Raw genomic sequence first — 22,335 nt, 5'->3', positions numbered from 1 at the left:
CTTTGGGCGGGTTCTTGGGTCATGGGCCTCTGCTGGGCAGGCCCTGACAGCCAGGGCTGGAAGGAGGTTCAGGGACCTCAGAGCTGCCAAGTGACATGCAGGCAGGCCTGGAAGACAGATTGGGCCTGAAGCCAAGGCAAGAGGGTAGCAACCAAAGATAAGGGCCGGGCCACACAGCCTGACCCGTACGTAACACTCACAGCGCCGCCCCCCTGCCTCCAGGTAGGAAGATCTGAATTAACCTGAGCAGAGGCTGGGGTCCACCCCAAGGGCAGGAACACTGGTCAGGAGGCCAAAGATTCAGGGACAGGGACAGGTAGGGGACCCACCCAGAACCTCAGCTCAGGGCAAAGTGTGGGGGCATCAGAGGCCATGTGAAGCCCAGCAGGCATCTGGGGACCTGACCTGAGAGCCCTTCAAAGTGCTACTGGGCCCCCCAGCAACCCCCACATCACCCACCCCCCCAGCTGCCATCTTGGCATCCAAAGGACCTGTAAACACTAGGGACATGAGCACAAATGACCGTGCTAGCAGTGGTGGCCAAGGTGACAGGGGCCACCCCTGGCCAGGGCGTGGTGGGGGCAGGCGGTGACGCCTCTCCACTGTCTCCCCAGGCTCTGAGTTGGGAGCACAGGGTGGGGGTGGGGCACTCCCCCAGCAGCTGTGCTCACATCTGGGAGTCCTGCAGACGGATGGGGTCATTACTGCCCACCATGGGAATCTGGGCCTTGTCTGGGTCCAGCAGCTGGAACTCAAGCCCATCTTCAGGGGAGGGTGGAATGGTGGGGGCATAGCGCCCTGTTCGGTGCTCCAGGAGGGCGGGCCCCCAGTCTCTGCTTGGCTTTGTTGAGTTTTTCAAACGCTGCAGGAGAGGTAGGCATGGGGGAGGGAGGGACGGGCGGGCAGAGTGCATCAGAAGGGAGCCCTGGAGCGCCATCCATCCATCCACCCCCTTCTGATTCACCTGGCTGCCCCTGCCCCCACCCCTCACCTGGAGGAAGGTGTCCCCATCTGTTCTCCGGAAGTAGAACAGGGCGTAGAATGGAATGCAAATAACAGAGGACAGAGCCATAAGGAAGCCAATGGCCTCGGCCCAGCTTGGATACTGGTATTCGTTGTAGGTGATTGTCTCGTACTGGATCACCAGGAAGATGAGAATCAACTGCAAAGAGTGGGGGTTGGGAGTGGGCGTGAGTCCTGCCCAGCCCCACGCAGGCCTTGGGCCTCCTATTAGCACTGCTGCCCTCCCTCTCCAGTTTCCCAGACTAGAAAGAGGCATTTCAGGGAGGGCAGGGGTGACATCAACGTTTGCATAGCAGAAGAAGCTGATGGCACCAGGGGTCCAGGGTATGATGGGCAGGTGGGCACTGCAGAAGGGGAGGGGTCTGGCTTCTGGAGAATCCTGAAGCAGGCAAGAAATTGTTCAGCTGCCGTGGCCCTTGGAAGTCAGTTATACTCAAAGACTTGCAGTGGCCCCCCACTGCCTGCTGAATTAAGGCCAAATCCGTGGCCTTTAAGGCTTCAGGGGCATTTTCCATCTACTAAGCATTTTTTTAACTGTGGTGTTGGAGAAGACTCTTGAGAGTCCCTTGGACTGCAAGGAGATCCAACCAGTCCATCCTAAAAGAGATCAGTCCTGGGTGTTCATTGGAAGGACTGATATTGAAGCTGAAACTCCAATACTTTGGCTACCTGATGCGAAGAGCTGACTCATTTGAAATGACCCTTATGCTGGGGAAGACTGAGGGCAGGAGGAGAAGAGGATGACAGGATGAGATGGTAGGATGGCATATCCGACCCAATGGACATGAGTTTGGGTAAACTCCAGGAGTTAGTGATGGACAGAGAGGCCTGGCGTGCTGCGGTTCATGGGGTCACAAAGAGTCGGACATGACTGAGCCACTCATGAGCTGAAACATTTTTTGAATGTTTCCTCCAGACCTGGGAGCTCCTGGATTGTATCAGCTCTAGGTCTCCAGTGCCCAGCACAGCGCCTGGCACAATCTCATGTGCTGATCTGAACTGACTTGTGCAGGGAGGTGGGAGCAATGGGGGAAAAGAAAGGGAGAAGTCCTGTGAGTCTATGGCTGCAGAGACGGCACTTGGAAACGCTTTGGAAAGAGCCGAGGGACACCAGAGATAAAGCCTAGGGTTGCAGCAACAAAAATACTACAGGAAGCAGAAAGATGGGCAGGTGGCTCATGGGCCACTTGGAGGGCCTGGGACAATGGGTGCTGCTTGGCAGGAGGCCTCAGCATACACCTCCCAAGCCTTCAGCCGCATCATGGAGCTCAGGCCCCACCAGCCTTTTTAGGGACTAAATTCCAGAAGTCAAGACCCACACCCGGGGGATGGTGCACTTAGAGGAGCTTATAACAAGTTTCCTGAATGGGACTAGAGCCTGATCTAATGTGTGGACAAATTCTTTATTTGAACTGATAGAAGGATGGAGTTTGTAAAAAAAAAAAAAAAAAAAAAACTTTTCACCACTACGAAGAAGTAAAGCCTCCAAAAGAAAGCTAACAGCCCAGAAGCACATGGTCCACAGAGCCTGGCATCCTCACCTGAGGAGATTCCAGCCTGGCTTTCTGAGCACACAGAGGCTGCTGCAGGCTTTGCCTCAGTTTCCTGGAGACACCGGACCCAGGCTTCCTCCTTCCTCCTGCCCTGCCTGGGTGGTGCCCTGGGTCTTCCCACAGGGCGGCAGTTTGCTGGGAGCCTTGGAGGATGAACTCCCCCAGGGCAGGTCCTGGGCCTAAGCCATAACCCCCAAGGGCACAGCACTTGGCTGTGGTGTCTGCCCTCCCGTGCCTCCCACCGCTTACAGGACACTTCCTCTCCTCCTGTTTCGAAGCTGAGCCAGTGGCCAGAGCTGGTACCAGTGCCAGGCTTGGGAAGATCCCACACCCCATGTGATAGAGGCCTCAGCCCTCAGGGGCCTTTTTAACTTGTTTCCAGGAACATGAGCCAATGTGGAAATCCGGTGCTGACCTCTCCAGGGCACAGAGGAACTGGCACGAGGGGGTGGGGGCAGGACTCCAGACACTGCCCTGACCATCAGGCTGACCCTTCTGTCACTCAGAGACAGCCCTGCCTCTTCCCTGTGGAGGGACCATTACACTAGCAAATCCCTACACCCCCCCCCCCCACCCCGGCACCTGCCCCCGCCCCCGACTTCTCACCCTGATCATAAAGGAACAAAATCACAAAAGGTTTGTAGTCCACAGACCACTCCTCCTCCTAAACTTGTTTCTGGTGCAGCATGGGCCCAGCACACACGCTCCAGATCAGACCACCTGCTTTACATGAGGGCTCTGACTCTTAGAAGCTATGTAACCTTGGGCATACTGGAGAGGTCAGCACCGGATTTCCACATTGGCTCATGTTCCTGGAAACAAGTTAAAAAGGCCCCTGAGGGCTGAGGCCTCTATCACATGGGGTGTGGGATCTTCCCAAGCCTGGCACTGGCACCAGCTCTGGCCACTGGCTCAGCTTCGAAACAGGAGGAGAGGAAGTATCCCATAAGGTTACTTAGCATCTCAGGGCCTCAGTTTCCTGGTCTGTAAAGTGGGGATAATAATGAAACCATGGAGAGTTGTATCACGAGACTTAGAATATTGTTCCTGGTCATGGTGGGCTTTCCCTCCACCACTTCCACTCCCTGCTGGGGGTCTGTCTTCCAGGTGTTGAATACTGGTAGAAACCCAGAACTCCCCCTCCCAAGCTATCCTATTCCAGGGTGGCTTGGGAGGGTGTCCCAGATCCTGAGCTGATACCTGACTTGCACAGCCTGCTTCTGGAACATACATTCACACCACATGCCCTGAGCACTCCAAGCACCTCGGCTATGAGGGACTAGAGACACGAGCTCAGTGAAGCTGTCAGAGACCAACGCCAAGGTCAGTTATGATACCCGAGGCTCCTCTGGGGAGATGCCAGGTGGAAATACCAGGGAGGGAGGGCCGGCTCTCAGCTACTACCAGCCTATTTTCCCTTTCTGAAGGTGGGCACTGTCTTCTGTCAAATACAGGGCCCTATGCTCCCTTCCTAACCCAAGGCCAGGGCTTAGGTGGTTCTGAGTCTCCACACCTGTCTGACTCTGTACAGATTTGCTCAGACTTCCAGTGACCAGAGCTGTGGGTGCGGAGCCCCAGGGGGAGCTCTGGCCTAATGGTTGGGCTTGTGCTCCTCCTCGGCTGGTTCCCAAGAGAAGGACCCTCGCCACGGGGGCAGCAGGGGAGGCACCAGTGAGGAACTTACAAAGATGATAGCTGGTGAGATTACGCGCCAGCAGATCTGGAAGAAGAGGGGCGGTGGGAACCCCAGCATCATCTGGATGTCCTGGAAGTAGTTCTGGTGCCCTGGAGAGAGGGAGGTCAGCAGTCCACAGGACAGCGTGAGCAGGCAAGGGGCTGGGACACGGGAGGCCGAGGGAGCTTGGGCATTTACCGTAAATGTACATGATGCACACACACATGATACAGGAGATGATGACCAAGGAGAAGCTGGCCGCGTAGTTGTCCATCAGCAGCAGCCAGTAGATGCCTGCCTACGGGCCAGTGGGCAGCTGAGTCGGGGGTGCCTGAGGCTACGGGCCCCTTCTCTCTGCTCCTTCCCCCTATCCCCTACCCTGGCAACTTCGGCCCAGCCTTTGCCTTGGTTCTTACCTGGCTGGTGAGGGGAATACCCAGAAGGAAGCCAGCCACAGCCATGCCCAAGGTCACATAAATCTTTCGCTGTAGGATCCACTCGTTCCTGACCTCATCCACAAGGGCTGTGACCAGCGTCTCTAGGAGGCAAAACTGCAGGACACGGCCATCAGAGCAGGGCCTACCCTTGGCCCTGCCTCCTCCCACCCTCAGCCACTGGCCCAAGTCGCGTGCCTCGTACCTGAGTGCCCAGCCCCATCAAGATGAGCATGAAGAAGAAGAGCAGGGACCAGAGTGGGGCGATGGGCAGCAGTGTGAGGGCCTCTGGGTATGCCACGAAGGCCAGGCCTGGGCCGTGTTCTGCCACACTGGACACATCTTCACCCAGGTGATTGGCCATGAAGCCCAGGATGGAGAAGATGACGAAGCCAGCATAGATGCTGGTGGCACAGTTAGTGATGCTGATGATGACACTGTCTCTAATGGGGAGGGAAACACGTGAAGAGGACACGCAGCTTAGTTCCTCCTGCCCAATTTGGGCCAGCAGACTTGAAGACAGGGAAAGTTCTAGGAACAAAAGTACCCCCAAACTCTTCTCTGCTCTGTTCTGGGCCTCTTTAAGTAGGTGTGAGGGTCTTGAGTCCTTACAGACCCGGGGGCATCACTATTGTCACCCCTTCTCTCTTCTGCCCAAGTGTTCTCTGTTCTGCAGTGACTGGAATCAGACCCGGCATTGCCAGCATCTCCAGGCTGTGAGTGGAAGGGAGGGTGCTGGCGGGCCAGCAGGCTGCGCTGGATCTGGTGGGTCTGGGGGAAGCAGGGTCAGGCTGCAGAGAGGGCAGGAACAGGGGGCAGCCCCAGCGCTGATGGAGAGACTCTCACCGGTAACAGTTGTTGTGGAACTTGTTGTAGGAAGCCATGGTGATGAGCCCTCCCCACGCACAGCCCAGCGAGTAGAAGATCTGGGAGGCGGCGTCCCCCCAGACCTGCAGGAGGAGCTGTAGTCAGAGGCTGGCACCTCTCTGCCCCTCCCCGTCCCTCCAGGTCACCTTCCACCCACAGCCCACCTTGGCCTCCAGGATCTTGTCCCACTGTGGAGTCAGGTAGTACTTGATGCCCGTGGAGGCTCCTTCCAGGGTCATGCCACGGAAGAACAGGATGGTCAGCACCACGTAGGGGAATGTGGCCGTAAAGTACACCACCTGTGGGTGAGAGGGGCCCCACTGGACTCCTCTGGGCTCTTCCCACTCCACCCCTCATCCTGCCCCCTCAACCACCACGGGTCCTCTGGTCCCTCTTTCCCTCCTACATGCTTTCATCACGACCCCACCCACCCCTCCACACATAAAACCCAGGCAGGGAGGCAGGCTATTTCTGGGTGGGCACAGATTCTGGAGGGAAGGGACTTACTTTCCCTGAAGTCCTGATCCCTTGCATGAGGCAGAGGAAGACGACCACCCAGGAGACAAACAGGCAGCTGAGGAGGTGCACCTGCACCTCCCCGAAGTTTCCGATGTCATCTGACAGCTTCAGCACGTAGAACCTAGAAGGGGATACTCTGGCACTGAGAGCCAGCCACACCATCCAGCAACACATTCCCAAGGCCCAGGGCCCAGCCTGACAGCTCCCTCCTTTCTCACGGAGGCCCAGCAGCTGGCTTGTCTGGGATGGGAGCCTGGGCCCCAGCCCCAGCCTGCCCAGGCCTCTCTGCCTGTTGCCTCTCCCAGGATCCTCGAGGGTGCCTGCAGGCCACACCCCAGGCCTGGGCTAGCTCCCTCAGCCCCTGGGGTGTGGAGATCTCCCTGTCCCTGCTCAGACCCGGCTTAGGCCTTTCCTTTCGGAAGCCCCTCTCCTCCAGACTGTACGCACCCTGTCTCGTGTCACCTCCTCCAGGAAGCCTTCTGTGATCTTTTCACAAACACTAGTCCTCCAACTCTGATGAACAGAGGGAGGCAGTGGAATACTGAGAAAAGACGGAGGATTCCCAGCTGGCACTACTAGTAAAGAGCCCACCTGTCAATGCAGGAGACGTAAGAGATATGGGTTTGATCTCTGGGTTGGGAAGATCCCCTAGAGGAGGAAATGGTAACCCATTTCACTATCCTTGCCTGGAGAATCCCATGGACAGAGGAGCATGCAGGGCTATAGTCCATGGGGTCACAAAGAGTTGGACATGACTAAAGTGACTTAGCACACACACTGGAGCACACAAGCCTAGACTTGAACCTGGATTCCTCTCCTGAGTGTGCATGACTCTCTGGAGCCCTCTGCCATGCCAGCTCTGTTTCTTCAACCTACTGGATGTGGATGTGCCAAGCCCTTGCTGGATGCTAGGCATATTGACCTAAATCAGGCATCGTGGGCCCTGCCAGGAGCGTCTTAACCCCATGGGGAGGAACACACTAGAAGTATTCCTGGAAGAGGGGAGGCTTGAGCCAAAGTTGGAAGGATGGGGAGAAAGAAGGTGAAGAGAAGAGAAAGCACATGCCAGGCCAAGGGCACGGGTCAGGGTCGGGTCATGACGCGGCAGGAGAGGGTCAGGAACTGCCTGGCGTGTCAGCAGCTCAGGAAGGCTGGAGGAGAAGGGGAGGGGAACAGAGAAGGATGAAGACAGGAAGGAAGAAGGTCAAGAGAAGTTGTGAAGTCAAGATGCGGAAGTTTGGATTTTATTCTGAGAGCAATGAGAAGCTTCTGGAGGGTTTTTAGAAGAGGTCTCTCAGGGCCTCTCCTTGGCTCAAAACCTTGTAGCAGCTCCCATCTCTGGCCATGGAAAGACCAAAGTCCATACAGCGGCTACAAAGCCCTTCATGACCCACTATCTCCTAACTGCCGTGCCTCAGGTCTCCTCTCCTCCGGCTCCCTCCCTCCTTACTCACTGCTCCAGTTGGTCGGGTCCCTTGTTGCTCCTTAAATGTGCCAGGCCCTCTCCCACCTCAGGGCCTTCACACATGCTCTTCCCTGTCTGGCGTACTCTTTCCCCAGACCTCCACGTGTCCACATGGGTGTGAGATCTGTGCAGGCACACAGGGCCCCATGCTTAGAAGGGCCTTGTGCTTGGTTTAATGTCCTGCCATTGCCATCTTGAAATTCTGAACACCCTTGAACAAGAGGCCCCACCTTTTCATTTTGCGCTGGGCCCCACAAATTACACAGCTGGGCTTGTCGACATGGTTGCCTCCTTCCTTGCTTCCTTCAAATCTTTATTTGGGTGTCCTCTTTGCAAAGGGGCCTATTCTGGATACCCAGATTAAAACGCAACCCCAGCCCCAGCCTGGCTCACTTGCCCCATTCCTGGCTGTATTTTCCTCCAGAGTATGTCTCTTTCTATCATACTGTACATTTGACTATTCAGTTTGTTACCTGCCTTCTATGAAGGCAAGGGTTTTTGTCTGTTTAGTTCATTCCTGTATCCCTCCAGTGGTTCTCAAAGTGCCTGGCACAGAGCCATGCCCAATAAGCATTTGCTGAATGGATGAATGAATTAACATCATGGAAAATGGACTGGGAAGTATAAAGGGGAGTATCTGGAGGGCGACTGGCTTGGCTGTTGGAGTTGTCCAGGCTAGAACTAATGAGCAAGAGACAAACTATTGAGCCTCAGTCTCCTCATCTTTAAAATGGGCACCATAACTTCAACCTAAGATAATCTGTAGATAAATTTAGAAAAATACAGGCTCCTTTCTTTCCCCTCTTTCAGTGAAAACTTCTTAACATAACTTCATAGGCTGTCCTCTAATCTTAGCTCTTTTTACTTTTTTTTTCCTAACTTAGTTATCAAACCTCATGGAAACATGTTTAATACCTTGTGAAGGGTGGTCACCCTGGTCCCTCATGGGACAATGTTGCCAGGTCCAAGATTTGTTTCTTTGCTCAACCCACCGGACTGACAGACTTGCAAGCACCTGAGTAGGCTCCTCTGCCTCCAATCTTCTCCTAGGCTGCCCTTCATATTGTGACCTGCAGAGGGCGCTGACCAACACATCCCTCTTCTGCCAAACTCCTGCCTCTGTGTTGGTTTGCTCAACAGGCATCAGGGTCAGAAACGTTCCAGGCTCTCAGTCCATGGGGGAACCAAAGATAAAGGGATGAATAAGATCCACCCCCTCCTCCCAGGAGTGGCTCCTGGACTCTTGAGGCTGTGCTTTCCAATCTTTTCCCTTTGGGACATGCAGAAAAAAATAATCTGGGCCCATGGGCAAATAGATAAGGTCATCAAAGCTGAAGGTAGCAGGGCTGGAGATTCTGGGCTGCCCAAGCCCAGCTGGACTGTCACAGTATTTAGGACACATCGTGTTGGGAGCCTCTGCCTTCCAGAATAGTCACAGGGTCAAGCACCAGCATTCAAAGTAAAGAACCCATTCCTTGCTCAGAAGACTCTAAAAACTTTGTCTAGTTACATATGTTACACTGGTAGTGCTTTGTATTGTTTTCTTATTGCATACAATACAAGGGTTTAAAGAGTTTGGAAGGCTAATCTGCTGAACTCTGTCTTTCGTTTATGGCACCATATTTAATGTTTGGTTTTGGTTTTGGACGATGCGCTTTTGAGACCAAACAACTAACTGAAAAACTTTCGGAACCACACATATTTACAAGTTGGCTTTCACATAACATCTCTTGACTTATTCTGCATTATTTTTTAAGTTCCCCAACCAGACAGTAAATGCCTTGAGAGCAGGACACTCTCATCTATTTCACTGCATGTCTAGCAGTGGCTATCACTGTGCTTCCTGAGCCCCATCACTGCTCTTAGTGATTTCTGCTACCTCTTTATAATAACAAGAATGATGTTGCATCCACTCCCACTTAAAGGATGAACAGTTGAGACTTAAAGAGGTTTGGTGACCTCACAAGGCCAAGCTGGTATGTAGCACAGCCAGGATTTGAGTGAGGGCTGGGTGGCTCCAGAGCTGGCATGAAGACACTGAGAGAGGGGTGCTGGGATCCAAGTCCCGTTGGATGTCAGGTGTCTGCTGGGGAGATGAGGGCATGGTCCTGAGCTTAGGGCCTGCCTGGCAGGCATCAGATCAGCTCTCAGAGGACTGTAAGGTACTTCTGTAAAGATGTGGTGAGGACAGGGAAGGCTGGAGGCCAAAGGGTGGGCGAAAGGCAGACCTGGGCTCAGAAATCTGTCCTGGGAACTCTTCTCCCTTTAGAGGAGTCCATCTTTCTCTTGATTTGCTTTGTTCACTTGTAAAATGGGAATATTTTATACAACCGGCACACACTATCTAATAGGGTTGCTATGGGGCTCAAATGAGATTGTGCAGCTTTCCAAAGGGTCGCTGGAGACTATGGACCCAGAATGCCTGCAGAGTATCATCGGCCTAACTCACACTAGGCCCCAGGCACAGCGGGGCATGCATATCCTGACATATGTATATCCTGACACAGCATTGCGGCCTAGTTCCTTAACATCGGGGAATCACCCTCTGAATCTGAAAACGGGGGTGATGTCATCTAATATGCCTAGCACATAGTTCCCTGGTGGCTCAGGGGTAAAGAACCCACCTGCCAATGCCGGAGACTTGGGTTTGATCTCTGGGTTGGGAGGATCCCCTGGAGAAGGAAATGGCAACCCACCCTAGTGTTCTTGCCTGGAGAATCCCATGGACAGATGAGCCTGGAGAGCTACAGCCCACGGAGTTGCCAAAGAGTTGGACACGACTGAGCAACGAAACAACAATAAGCACATAGTAGCTGCCCAGAAATGGGGGTGCTTGCTCACCTCATCTTGCTGAAGCCAGCTTGGGCAGCCCTCTCAAAGGTCACTCCCCTAGGCTCTCCAGGAGAGGGCAGCAGGGAGCGAGCCATCCTGAAGGGAAGGAGTCCTGCCTGGGACTGCGGCTCCTTAGGGAGGCCTGGCTCCAGCCTCAGACAAGGAGTGGAGTTCAGCGGGCCATCCTGTGGACCTCCTGACCCGTGGCTAGTTCTCTTGGAGGGAAATTCCCCTCTAATTGCACTAGATAAAATCTCCTGAGCTTTGCCAAGCAGTAGCCCCACCCTGGAAGACAGCCCCCGGGGTGATAATTTCTGGAGCCTCTCCAGGCTTTGTGCTTCTGGAACCTTCCAGAAGCTTCTCTCTAGATCAAGTTGCCCAGTCCACACCATGCCCCAAATGTAGCACAATACCTGAGTGGGAGGAGTCTCCTACTGCCCGCTCTGTCCCTGCTCTGAGTACAGTCCTCGGCACCCTACTTGGTGCTCAGGAAATGGCCCATCCAATGGCTGAACAACTGGATCTGCCCAGAGCTAATTTTGCCCAAACCTCACTGGGAGGCACCGGCTCTACGGTCTCCACCACGAGTCTTGAGGACGGCGACCACGTCCTAACCGTCTTTGAGCATCTACAGGGCAGCACAGGGCCTTCCCGGGTGGCTCAGCGGTAAAGAGTCTGCCTGCCAGCGCAGGGGCTGCAGGGGACACTGGCTCAGTCCCTGGGTCAGGGCGGTGCCCTGGAGCAGGAAAGGGCAACCCATGCCAGTCTTCTTGCCTGGAAAATTCCATGGACAGAGGCACCTGGCAGGCTACAGTCCATGGGGTTGCCAAGAGTCAGACACGACTGAGCACGTATGCAGCAGCAGCAGCCCAGGGACACTGGGCCCCGAGGCTCTGAGCGCTGGCCCTCGGCTTAGAGGAGGTGGACCTGCTAGGACTTTGAGTGACACTGGGACCTCCACCACTCAGCCCTGACTCTCCATCACAGCGTGGAGAAGGCCTCGAACCCTCTGGCAGGCAGGGGAAGCCCTGTGCCTTTTGATGTCCTGGCCTCCTCTGTCCTAATCCGCTGTCCTACCTGCTCCCAACCCCAGCTCCAGTCTGCCACCTCCGGGCTGCAGCTCACCTGCCCATGTCTCCCAATCCTTCTATACTTCTTTCTCCCTCCTCTGGGAAGTCTTGGGTTCTTTATGATTTGTTTTTTGACTGGGTCATGCTTGGCATGTGGGATCTTAGTTCCCTGAGGAGGGTTTGAACCTGTGCCCCCTGCAGTGGAGTCACTGGAAGCTCGGAGTCTTAGACACTGGACCTTGAGGGAAGTCCAGGGGAAGCGTCCTCGACCACCTGCTCTTGCCCTCACCACATCCCTGCATTTAGCTGCACTGAGGCCCCTGCCCCAAATAGCTTTAACTACCCATCTCCCTTCTAGACTGTGCCCTCCTCGTGGCATGGTCTCAGGGCCGTTCATACCCCATGGGCACACAGGGCCCGGCAGAGTGGACGCCATAAATGTTTGTGGAATGAATGAACGAGGCCTGCCTACCAGCCCACCAAGCCCTCTTCCCATGAGCTCCCCACAGGACGTGGGGAATTTCCTCCAGGATGGCCTGCTGGGCCCTCACACCCACCCAGCTGGGACGAGATGTTCCAAACACCCCCAGCAGTAGCTTCGCTTCAAGCCAGCCCTGGGGACTCCATTCTCTGTCAGCACAGAGCTCAGGGGTGCCAGGCTGCCCTTCCCAAACACAGCTTGATAAGGACAGCTCTGGGCTCAGGAAGCTTCCACAGCTCTTCTTTGGTTCTGCAGGGTTAGGTCTACGCTTCATTCTTATAAGCCCTCCACGAAGTCACGTACTCCCTGTAGGCTACCACATGGCTGGTGAGTTCCCCACACACCTGTTACCCTTCATCCCATCGGGTTTCCCTCAGGCTCGTCTGCGACTAAGGGCCTCTGCCCATGCTCTTCTGCTTACCAGGAAGCCACCCCTCTTTGCCCTGACCCTCCTCATCTGACCTGCCTGACTGCTGGGGCCTCAATGCTGCTGTGTAAGGATGCTCACAAACTCACAGAGCCCGTGCGTCAGCCTCTCCTGAAGTGGACTGCGAGCTCCTTACGTTTCTTCCCACACCCCTGCCAGGCTCCACTCCTGGCACCCTCCCTAGACTGCAGACCACTGCCCTTCGGCGAAGAGGGAGGGCTGAAGATAGGCTCCCAGGGTAACCCCCAGAAGCCCAGTTCCCATGGGGGCCTCACTTCCAGTACTCCTCGCTGGGGCTTGTCCTCTGGAGGGTCTGGTTGAGTGCCTGAGAGACGTTGCCAGGCAGGGCAGGAGGCTGCACGCTCTTAGTGATGTTGGGGTTTTCCAACACGCTCACACAGTTGGGCGTGTTCCAAGGGTTATCGCAGTAGGTCCAGGGCAGCACGGACGTCAGGGATGAGAAGAAGTAGTAGAAGGCGATGCTGACCACCATGTTGTAGTATATGCCGATGTACGTGGACACCACGATCATGCCGTAGCCCACACCTGGGGGAGGAGAGGGGCAGGAGCAGCCTCACACACCTAGCTGAAGGATGCGAAGCTAATTCTGAAGGGCCTAAGAGGCAGGCTTTCGTGGAGGGCCACAGAAGGGGCAGGTCAAAGCCTTGGCAGGAGCGAGCTGGGGGCTGAGTGGGGGAGCTGTTGAAGGGCTTTTGTGTATGCGCGTGGTAGGAGGAGAGGGTGGAGGCCAAGTAAACCATGGATCCCAGCATGTGCCCCTGGCCTTGGCCAGTGATGTGAACCTCGGGTCAACACCCATGTTCCATAGGGGTTGGCAGTCTTTGTACAGATGGGTGAGTCAGCACAGCCCCCAGGGGCCCGTGTGTATGTGTGTGTACCCCATCCGGGCCTCACCTTTGAACATGGGGCTGATCCTCCAGACCCCCAGGCAGCCCTGACTTGCAAACTGGCCGAAGGAGAGTTCCATGAAGAAGATAGGGATCCCACAGAAGGTGACCATGATGAAGTAGGGGATCAGGAAGGCTCCTGGTGGGCAGGGAGAGGGCTGGCTCAGGGCCAGCTCTGGGGGAAACCCACCGTCTTCCTGCTCAGGACCCAACAGCAGAACCTGGGCTTCCAGGAGGGTGTGCCATGTCCTGGACTGGAGCCTCAGTCTGAGGCACACTGCTCATGGCCTGGTTTTGAACTTGACAGGAGTTCCCAGGAAATCTGCTCTGAGTTGAACCCAGGTCCTAGAGCTGCCATGTTTGGGTGGGAATGGATGACTTAACCAAGCAATTTCACATACATTAGCTGAAAGTGAAGGCGCTCAGTCGTGTCTGACTCTTGGCGACCCCATGGGCTGTAGCCTACCAGGCTCCTCTGTCCACGGGATTTTCCAGGCAATAGTACTGGAGTGGATTGCCATTTCCTTCTTCAGGGGATCTTCCGAACCCAGGGATCGAACCCGGGTCTTCCACATTGTCCCCTGAATCATTTTGGGGCGGCTGTTGAAATGCTGGGGGTATAAAACTGAGACTTGGGAGGTTGGGTTGCTTTCCTCTCTACCTTTTCTCCCCTCGAGGGATCAGGCTGCCAAGGTCAGGGGGTAAAGGGTACCTAAGCTGGGGGCTGGGGGGTGGCAAAGGAGATTAGGGCCAGAGGCCAGCCTGTCAAGAGTGGGGTCTGTGCCGGAAGGGGGTGGCCGGGCCCTGGTGGCTGGGCTCTACCCACGCGGCTGGTCCCTGCCCTGTGCCCGCTGGGTACCTCCCCCGTTGCGGTAGCAGAGGTATGGGAAACGCCAGACATTGCCCAGGCCCACGGCATAGCCCACGCTCGTCAGAACAAACTCGATCTGGTTGCCCCAGTTGCCCCGTTGGAGGCTGTGGTCCTTCTTGATGGCCTCGTTGGGCACAGCACCATTCTGTGCAGACAAGAGAAAAGCCACCATCAGCAAGGCATTGGCATGAGGTGCCTGACCCTCCAGGCCTCCCCTAGTGGGGACACCATGGACCCTCCAGGCCCCCACCCCCACCCCGGGCTTCCCCTCTGCTGGCAGAAGCTGCAGGCAGGCCTGGCAGAGGAGCACAGAGGGAAGAGTGGCTGCCAGAGGGTGCCAAGTGGGGCCTTCCTCACCAGCCCCCAGGACCCTGTGCTGGGGGAACCAGCCCACCTGAGGAGCTGCTGCCAGCATCTGAGAGGTGGGACACTGAGAGGGAGCTCGAGTTGAGAGACCCCAGCCCCAGCCCCCCAAAGCCTCCCCTGTCCCCTCTGGGTATGGATCTGGGAGCAGCTGAGCCTCATACCAAGCAGCCAAGCTGGGTTGGGCACAAAGGGGCCTGTGTCCAGACAGCCCCCCAACCCGCCGCCATCATATCGCCAGACTGAGCATGCTGCCCATGGCAGGTGGCTGTGGGGAGGGGACACTGGGTCCCTCCCCAGCTGAAGGCTTTTTCCAGGGGGCACCTGGTGGTCAGGGCTGTAGGGTACAAGAAGGGGAAAGCAACTGAGCTAGGCCAGACCTGAGGAAGGCATTCTGGAACTCAGGATGGGAGGGCCAGGGGAGCCATCTCTAATTGCCAATGACTGCGGAGGGGAGCCCTAGGGATGCTGCCCTGGGCAGAGGCGGGGGAGCTACAGGCCATGAGTTGGGGGAGGAGACCAGAGTTGTAGGCACCGTGCCAGACTTGGAGGACAGACTCTGGGGAGTTCTAGTTCCAGTTCCCTCAGGGGAACTAGGGAGTGACTCTGGAAAAGGGTCTCTGAGCTGAGAGAGCATGGGCTGCAGAAGAGGGCGCTGGTCAGGAAGGGCTGATGAGGGGGTTTGCTCCAAAGGAAGGATGTGGGCTCACCTGGGGAGCTGTGGGGCTGGACTGGCTGGCCTGAAGCCCCACTGAGGACCCCAACCCCACAGTTGGGATTAACCCAGGAAGTCCCTTTGTAAGTGTGAGCAGACCCATCCCCCCCATGCCATGTCTGTTCCACCCCTCCCACTGAGTCAGCCACCCTGAACCAGAGCCTGCGGGGTCAGAGGAGTCTCAGAGCCAAGGGAGGACCCGGAGAGTCACCCACAGAGAAGCCCAGAGACTCCCTGAGTGACACAGACAGTCTCCCAGAGGTGGGCTGTTCTCCCGAGAGAAATGGCCAGGGTCCCTGAGGACATCGGATCGGAGACATAGCCGCTTGACCTACGTGAGGTACGGCGCGGTAGTGACACTGACCCTCAGTTTGAAAGAGACAGATTCAAGGCACGCAGGCAAACAAACAAATGGGCCTGGTGCTTTGCCATGCTGCTGGACTCTGACGCTGACCGACAGGCGCAGATGAGGGAATGGTCTCACCGGGCCTGCGCCTCCCAGGAAGGCCTATTTGGGAAGGCAGGCCCAGAGGCCCCTGCACCTGATGGTGGCCCTCCTAGCCACGCACTCTTTGCTCTCAGAGGGCACATCTGGGGGGCCGCTCCGGGCTTGCACAGCACGTGGGCACTACTGCACAGACACGGTGTCCCCTCCCACCCAGCACTGCCCAGAGGAGACCCTGAGCCTCACATGATCCTGGGATGTTTGGGGCCCAGTACCAGGAACCCTTCACAGAGCACCCAGAGCCAACCAGCAGAGCCTGTGTGCATTCATTCGCACACAGAGGTTTACAAGCACCTACTATGTGCCAGGCCCTACCTCAGGCTCAGGAAATTCAGAAGGGAACAAAACACACCCCGACCCACTCAGAGCTAGAAGTCTAGGGGGAAGTAAGCCATTAATGAGATAAACACATAATTTTTACATGCAACTTCAAAGTGACCACAACGAGAACGTGAAAGGATGACTAGGGTTGGGGTAGGAGCAGGGTGAGGTCACAGAAGGCTGCCCTGATGAAGAGGCTTGAAGGCCACCTTGGCCCTGGGAGAGGGCAGCTCCTAGTCCTGGTGTGACAGGTCCCTACAGAATCCCGGCTAAGCCTGTCACCACCTCCTAGGACCTTTTTTGGGGACAGGCCTAGCAATAGCGTGGGGGCCAGGGGGCATTTTTTCAGAGGGCAATGAGGCCTGCCTGGCATAGTTTATCCATTCCCAAACAAAGCCCAGCCAAATAGGCTTCCTATATGTTGATCCTACAATAACAGTTTTATTCTGAGGCTTGTTTACTTAGGGGCACAATGGAGGACTGTAGCAGCTGCAGAGTACATGGGTGGGGTCACGAAGCAGCAGTTATAGCCCTAAGAGAGACAACTGAGGATCCAGGGCGGCCTCACGGGTGGAGCAAGGGCAAGGCCTCTTGCAGAGACCGAGGTCCTAAAGTTTGATGTTCAAGGCCTGACCAAGTGCAGCGGGACCAGACTTGGGCCTCTGAGGTCTCTGCTCCTCCGTTGGTGTGGAGGGGCCCGGGGGGGTGGCCAGCAGCGGGTCGCAGGCTGACTGAGCCCTCGGGAGTCAGGGTGGCATTGATGAGCAGCACACTACTGAGCCTTGCGCTCAGCACTTCAGCCCTGCTGGCTGTGCCCCTTGGAGGCCCGAGCCTGGGGGCCTGGAGTCGGGGATGGGACTGTGGCGGGAAGTAACAGGCAACACAAGGGGTCCGCTATGCAGGAGGAGGTGCAATGAGGCCCTGCAGGAGCTGGGAGGAGCTCCGGCAGAAGCAGCAGCAGCCACTGCTCCCTGGCCCTGATTCCCAGCCCTTCAGTGCCCCATTCGGGAGCTGTGGAGGGAATGCTGCCGAGGGGGCCTGCTCCACAGCTAGGCCTCCGACTTTTCATTCCAGTGCAAGCTATGTGCACGCAGTCTGACTGGTGAGGGCATGGCGCTCAGCAAAGCACAGAGGAAGCCCACCTTCCTCCAAGGACGCTGGAGGGAAGGGTCCCTCTGTGGGGCTTCCTGGGGGCTCTAGTTCCCTTCCAGCCCTCCTCTGGGGACTCCCCTCCACTTCCTTCCTGGACAACAATGCCCAAAGCCGGCGAGACTGTTCTAATGCAGCACACGTGTTTTTCTCCTTGCATAATTTTCCTCTTTCTAAGCCCTCCATTCATTTTTACCAGCTGGGTGGAAGGCCCGTCACAGATAGTAACAGTCCCTGCAGAGGTTGTTGGCTCTGAGGTGCCCACAAAAGAATCTCTTTGTGCTCATGGGTTTGGCCCAGATTCGTGGCCCGTCTGTCTGCCTAACCCAGCTCAGCACCGCCGACTGGCCAGGCTCCAGGCTCCTGCTGCCCATCACCCATCTCCCACTGTCTGCTGCCCCTCGCTGCCCTCCCAACCTCCCTCCCTCACTCACACATGGGTGGTGAGTTAAACCAGAGTGGCCTGGTGCCCTTCTGGGTTGGTCCCTCCTCCTCGGGTTCCCTGGATAGCCCCTACCCTCACCTCTGACTCGTCCTCATGGGCCTCATGCGTGGTGTCCGGGGTGGGGATTGCCTCACCCAGTGCCCAAGCTTCCCCAGGCTCAGCAGGATGCAGGCTATGGGACGTGCCTTCCACGGCTGTGTGGATGGGCTGGCTGATCATCCTCCATGACATCTCCCATGCAAAGACATACACACGTCAGACCCTCAGCGCCCCTGTCCTAAGAAGAAGTCACTGAGGCAGCACTGTCCATGCCTGCACAAGATCTGTGACCTGTCTTGGGTTCACAACCTCGCACCCCATCCCTGCCCAGGAGGGTGAGCCACACTGAGCAGTTGCTTTTGTAAGTTTTCTCCCTAGCCTTCTGCCTTCTGTTTATTCACTGTTCTGCTGAGCTGGAATTCAGGCAGTTCAGCTCCGAGGGCAGAAACCAGAGCTCCCCCTACCCCACACCGCAGAGCCCCACATCCCCACCCGCACCGCAGAGGCGCCCTCCCACCCAGCACCGCAGAGGCGCCCCTCCCTGCTCCGCGTCCAGACTCAGAGGCAGCCCAGGTTTCTACTTTGGGCGATAGCTGTGCCCAGGCTGCCAACCCACTCTCCAGGAGCAATGTCCACTGGATATTTCTGTGAATTGAGAGCTCTCTCTTCTGCTTGCGGTGGACACTCAGGACTCCTAGAGCAGGCCAGGCGGAGCAGGCCAGGCGGGCAGGCCCTGCTGGGAGCCAGCAGGCTTCTTGTCCAGGACGCTGAAGCCCCAGGATTTGCTCAAGGGATGAAGTCCTATCCAAGACAAACTTTGCAGAGAACGGGCAAGACCCTACATCCTAGACTGACCTTGCACCAAACCCATATCCCTGGCAGCCTGCTCTGAGCTCCAGAGCGGGGATTCAGGCAGCACAGCCATGACAGTAGGGCGTGGCTGCCTCGGGAAAGCCCGGGACCTCACACCCCTTGGTTCTTGGTTCCCCAACTTGTCTTCCTGAGGCAGCACCTGCCCTGTAATGACAGAGCCTTCCATCCTTCAGCTGGCTTCCTGATCCAGACGTGGGAAAGAGTCAAGGCCGGGCTGGAGGAGCAGGACCATGGGAAAACCTACCCCAGACTCGAGCACATGCAGGGGCTATTAGTGTCTCCTGCCTCAAGGAAAACCTCACGGCACCTCTCAGGAGACCAGGCCCTCATAGGGAGGTGAGAGAGGCAAGGACGTGCCCGGTGCTGTTTCATCCCAGAGCCCTGACTGGCAGAGGGCTCTGCCAGTCAGTATTGACCCGCCAGACTTGCGGATGGCAGACAGGAGATGCAGCCCAGGCATGCCAGGCTCCACTCCAGGCTCTACTCCCTGGGAGTAGTGACGCGACCTTTGGGTGGGCTCTGTCTCTGCCCTGGAGCCCAGCAGTCCTGCTCCGCACTGTGGCAGCCGTGAGCAGCCTCTGCCCCAGTCGGCTGGCAGTGGGCTGGCATTTTGGAAGTGGCTTTGGTTGCTGACCCTGGCAGTCCTGAGGGTGGAGGGCAGCTCTGCATAATGCTACTCCCAAACCCAACCCAGGTCTCCCTAGAGGACATGCCTTCTCTTCCCTGCTGGAGGTCAAGTCAGGATGCGCTGCAGAGAAAGAAGGTGGCTGTCCCAGTCACCGCCCCCCCCCACTCACTGCCATCAGCCACATTGTTGTTGCCATCCCTGCCCATCCCCAGCTTCCATGGATTAGGGCATACTGGTGGTGCCCACCCCACCCAGGCCCTAGTCCTGGACACTGGCAAATATTCCGCAGGGTCTGTCACCTCCCAGCTGAGATGCTTGCCCACCCTCTTCCCCCATCCTCACCACGCACCCCTGTACCAAGTCCCCCTGCCCCCTCACCCACTCTCCCCATAGGAGTAACTGCCGTGGCACAGACAGTGGGGCCAAATCGATTAGTACAATTCCTGGGCACCTCTGGCCCGTCTCCCCGGGAGCTAGGACAATGCAGCTTTGATACACAGAGCAGATTCTCGGCAGGTCCCTGGGCTGGGGGAGCCCTCACACCCCCATTCTCCTCCCCTGTGCCCCCGCCACACAGCTAACTCTTCCTGCTCCTTTGCACAGATGCAACTTTCTCTGTCGCTTTTGCTGCTGTTTGTCTCTCTGGCTGGCTGTGCCTGCCCCTCCCTGGCACAGACCACTCAGCCCCTCTCCCCACCCCCAGTCCTGCCTCCCAGTCTGCCTGGCACCAGACAGCGGGCTCAACCTCCTGGAAAACGACTGATCTGTTCTGGGGAGGAGGCGTCCACAGGTCCCTGAGCTGCCGCCATCCCGGGGTGAACACTTGGATTGGAGAGCGTGCGTCTCCTCCTCTCATTCACACCTCTGCCAGCTCCGGGCGACACTGACGCATCCCCTGCCTCTTCCACGGCCTGCTGGGCAGCATCAGTCACTTTCACCTCATCTCCTCCCGAAGCTCTACCTACCCCCTCCCCTGGCCCGCCCCCTCCGGCCAGTCCCCATGCAGCCCAGCGCGGATGCTCCACAGCTAGAGTGAGGCATGGGGCTTGTGTTTCTCCCTTGTTCCCAGCAAGGTATTGGAACAAAACACACACACACACACTCACAACCACAGGGTGGGGCAGAGCAGGCACAGAAGAGGGAGAGAGAGGGCGGCTCATTCCCATTCTAGAGTGGGGTCTGGGGCCCAGATGCTTCTGAGCATACAGGCCTGGCACTTGGTGGGCTCCTGGTAAAGAGGTTGGGTACCACTGGGCACTAGAGATGGTGAAGGGCAGGGAGAAGGGGACGTAGCCACAGGACACTACCAGAGCATCTCAGGCTTTGCAGAGTGCTATGGCCTGAGGGGTGATGGGCACTGGCGCAATCCCCCCAGGACTTGGGGATCTCCAGCCAGCCAAGATGGTAGAGTGTATCCTCATGGAAGAATGTGACTGACTGTGCAAGAGTTGTGGCCTGGTGAACTGCGCTGTCGCCTGTCTGAAGTCAGATAGCATCAGCCAAGAGGGCAGCTGCAGAACGACGACTCGAGGATTAGCACCGTGTCACCTGGAACCTGAGGCGGTCCCTCTGGAAGAGTGTGCTGAGTGGTCTGGGCAGACTGTCACTCAGACCCTCCATCCCTCTTCTCTGAGGCCACACTCACTGGTCAGTCTCCAGTGGGTGCTGGGACACCAGAAACCAGTGACCAGGATGGTGGGCACGAGTGTTCTGTTGTTGGGAGGACACAACTTCCAGTTTTTAGAAACTGATGGGTGGGCAAAGGGTTTAGTACAAAGTAGGATCTTAGTCACCTAAGATCAACCATGAATTCTGATGTAAAGCACAGCTTCCCTGTGAGTTTGGTAAGTGTGCTGACGCCAGTGGGAACATGGAAGGATGACACTATGTTAACCGTTTTTGTTATTATTATTTTTAAAATATTTATTGGGCTGTTTGGGTCTAAGTGCAGTGCATGGGCTCTTGGGCTGTGGTGCACGGGCTCAGTAGCTGCGGTGCAACAGCTTAGTTGCTCCGTGGCGTGTGGGATATTAGTTCTCTGACCAGCGGCATCGAACCCATGTCCCCTGCACTGCAAGGTGGGTTCCGAGCCACTGGACTACCAGGGAAGTCCCAACATCATTATTTTTAAAGGGCAAAGTCTTTAGAGTCAGACAGGCCTGGATTCAAACCCCAGCGCTGGTGGACCTCCCTCTCTGTATCTCCTTAGGCAAGTTACTTTACTTGTCTGTCTTAGTTTATCGCTAAAATGGGCATCATATCTACCCATCTTTGAAGCTAGTAAGCATTATAAATAATAGTAATAGATAATATATATGAAGTGCTTACTGTGAGCCAGATGCTGTCCTAAACACTTCATATTAATATAAATTAACTCATTTAATCCTCCCAACAGCCCCTCGAGGTGGATATGCTACTATGCTCATTTTGGGAGAGAAGATGGGGAGTGATCTTGGCTCAAGCAAGTCTCCCAAGTGAATGGCCTCAGACCCTAGCGACTGAGCTGCTTCCAGGCCAGCCTCATGCAGCAGGGTGCCCAGACACGCTCTGCTGACTTCTGCTGACTTCCTGCGAGTCCAGACTGAGGGCCAAGCCCCTGGCTGGGCCACCAGCTCCAGGAAGGCCCAGTCACCCATGATGCCCAAATGCTCACTTCCACCCAGGGTGGGCTCTGGGCTTTGGCTGCCCTGGCCTGGACCAGCTGCCTAGAACAGGCAGCCCTGGCTGGACAGCTTTCTCTGGCTCTGGCCATATGGGGACAGCAGACGGCAGCAGCCCTGCTGGGTCCTGGCCGTAATGAGGCCTCATTAGTGGGATCCAGCTGCTCTAGCCCCCCTCAGGGAGGCCGGCTCCCCCAAGCCCGCCTCTGACTTTTCTTAATAAGAGTTGGCATTCCTCCAGAGGGCCAAGGAGTCGAGGGGCTTTGTTTGCAACCTGTGACTCCGACGGAAGGTCCTGCTGAGGCAGGACTGCACCTGCTGGGGTGGTGGGGCTGCCGGGAAGCTGTGTGAGGGGAGGGGAGGCCACAGAGCTGAGTCGGTGGGCTCCAGGGGGGCCAGGGTGGGGTGGGAGGCCAAGCGGAATGGAGGGTAGGTCCTAGGTCCAGAGAGGAAGCCTGAGGAGGTTGGGCCTTTTCCTCTGGATCTAGATATTGTCCATTTCACTGGGGAGG

The 22,335-nt window shown here is 56.6% G+C and overlaps 1 protein-coding gene across 1 annotated transcript; it reads right to left on the bottom strand.

The window, feature by feature from the left end:
- LOC102171968 (sodium- and chloride-dependent glycine transporter 1-like) lies at window positions 668–20,019 on the bottom strand. Its single transcript, XM_018056883.1, is given in 14 exon segments — window positions 668–862; window positions 992–1,162; window positions 4,261–4,361; window positions 4,450–4,549; window positions 4,668–4,802; window positions 4,891–5,128; window positions 5,532–5,635; window positions 5,717–5,851; window positions 6,060–6,192; window positions 12,622–12,892; window positions 13,262–13,393; window positions 14,114–14,274; window positions 19,932–19,987; window positions 19,990–20,019. Coding segments are annotated over 14 exon segments (1,962 nt in total).

The sequence above is a fragment of the Capra hircus genome, chromosome 13 (assembly GCF_001704415.2).
Source record: "Capra hircus breed San Clemente chromosome 13, ASM170441v1, whole genome shotgun sequence".
In the NCBI taxonomy this organism is placed as follows: Eukaryota; Metazoa; Chordata; class Mammalia; order Artiodactyla; family Bovidae; genus Capra; species Capra hircus.
Note: the sequence above shows the minus strand (reverse complement) of the source record. Positions and strands in the feature narration are given on the sequence as shown.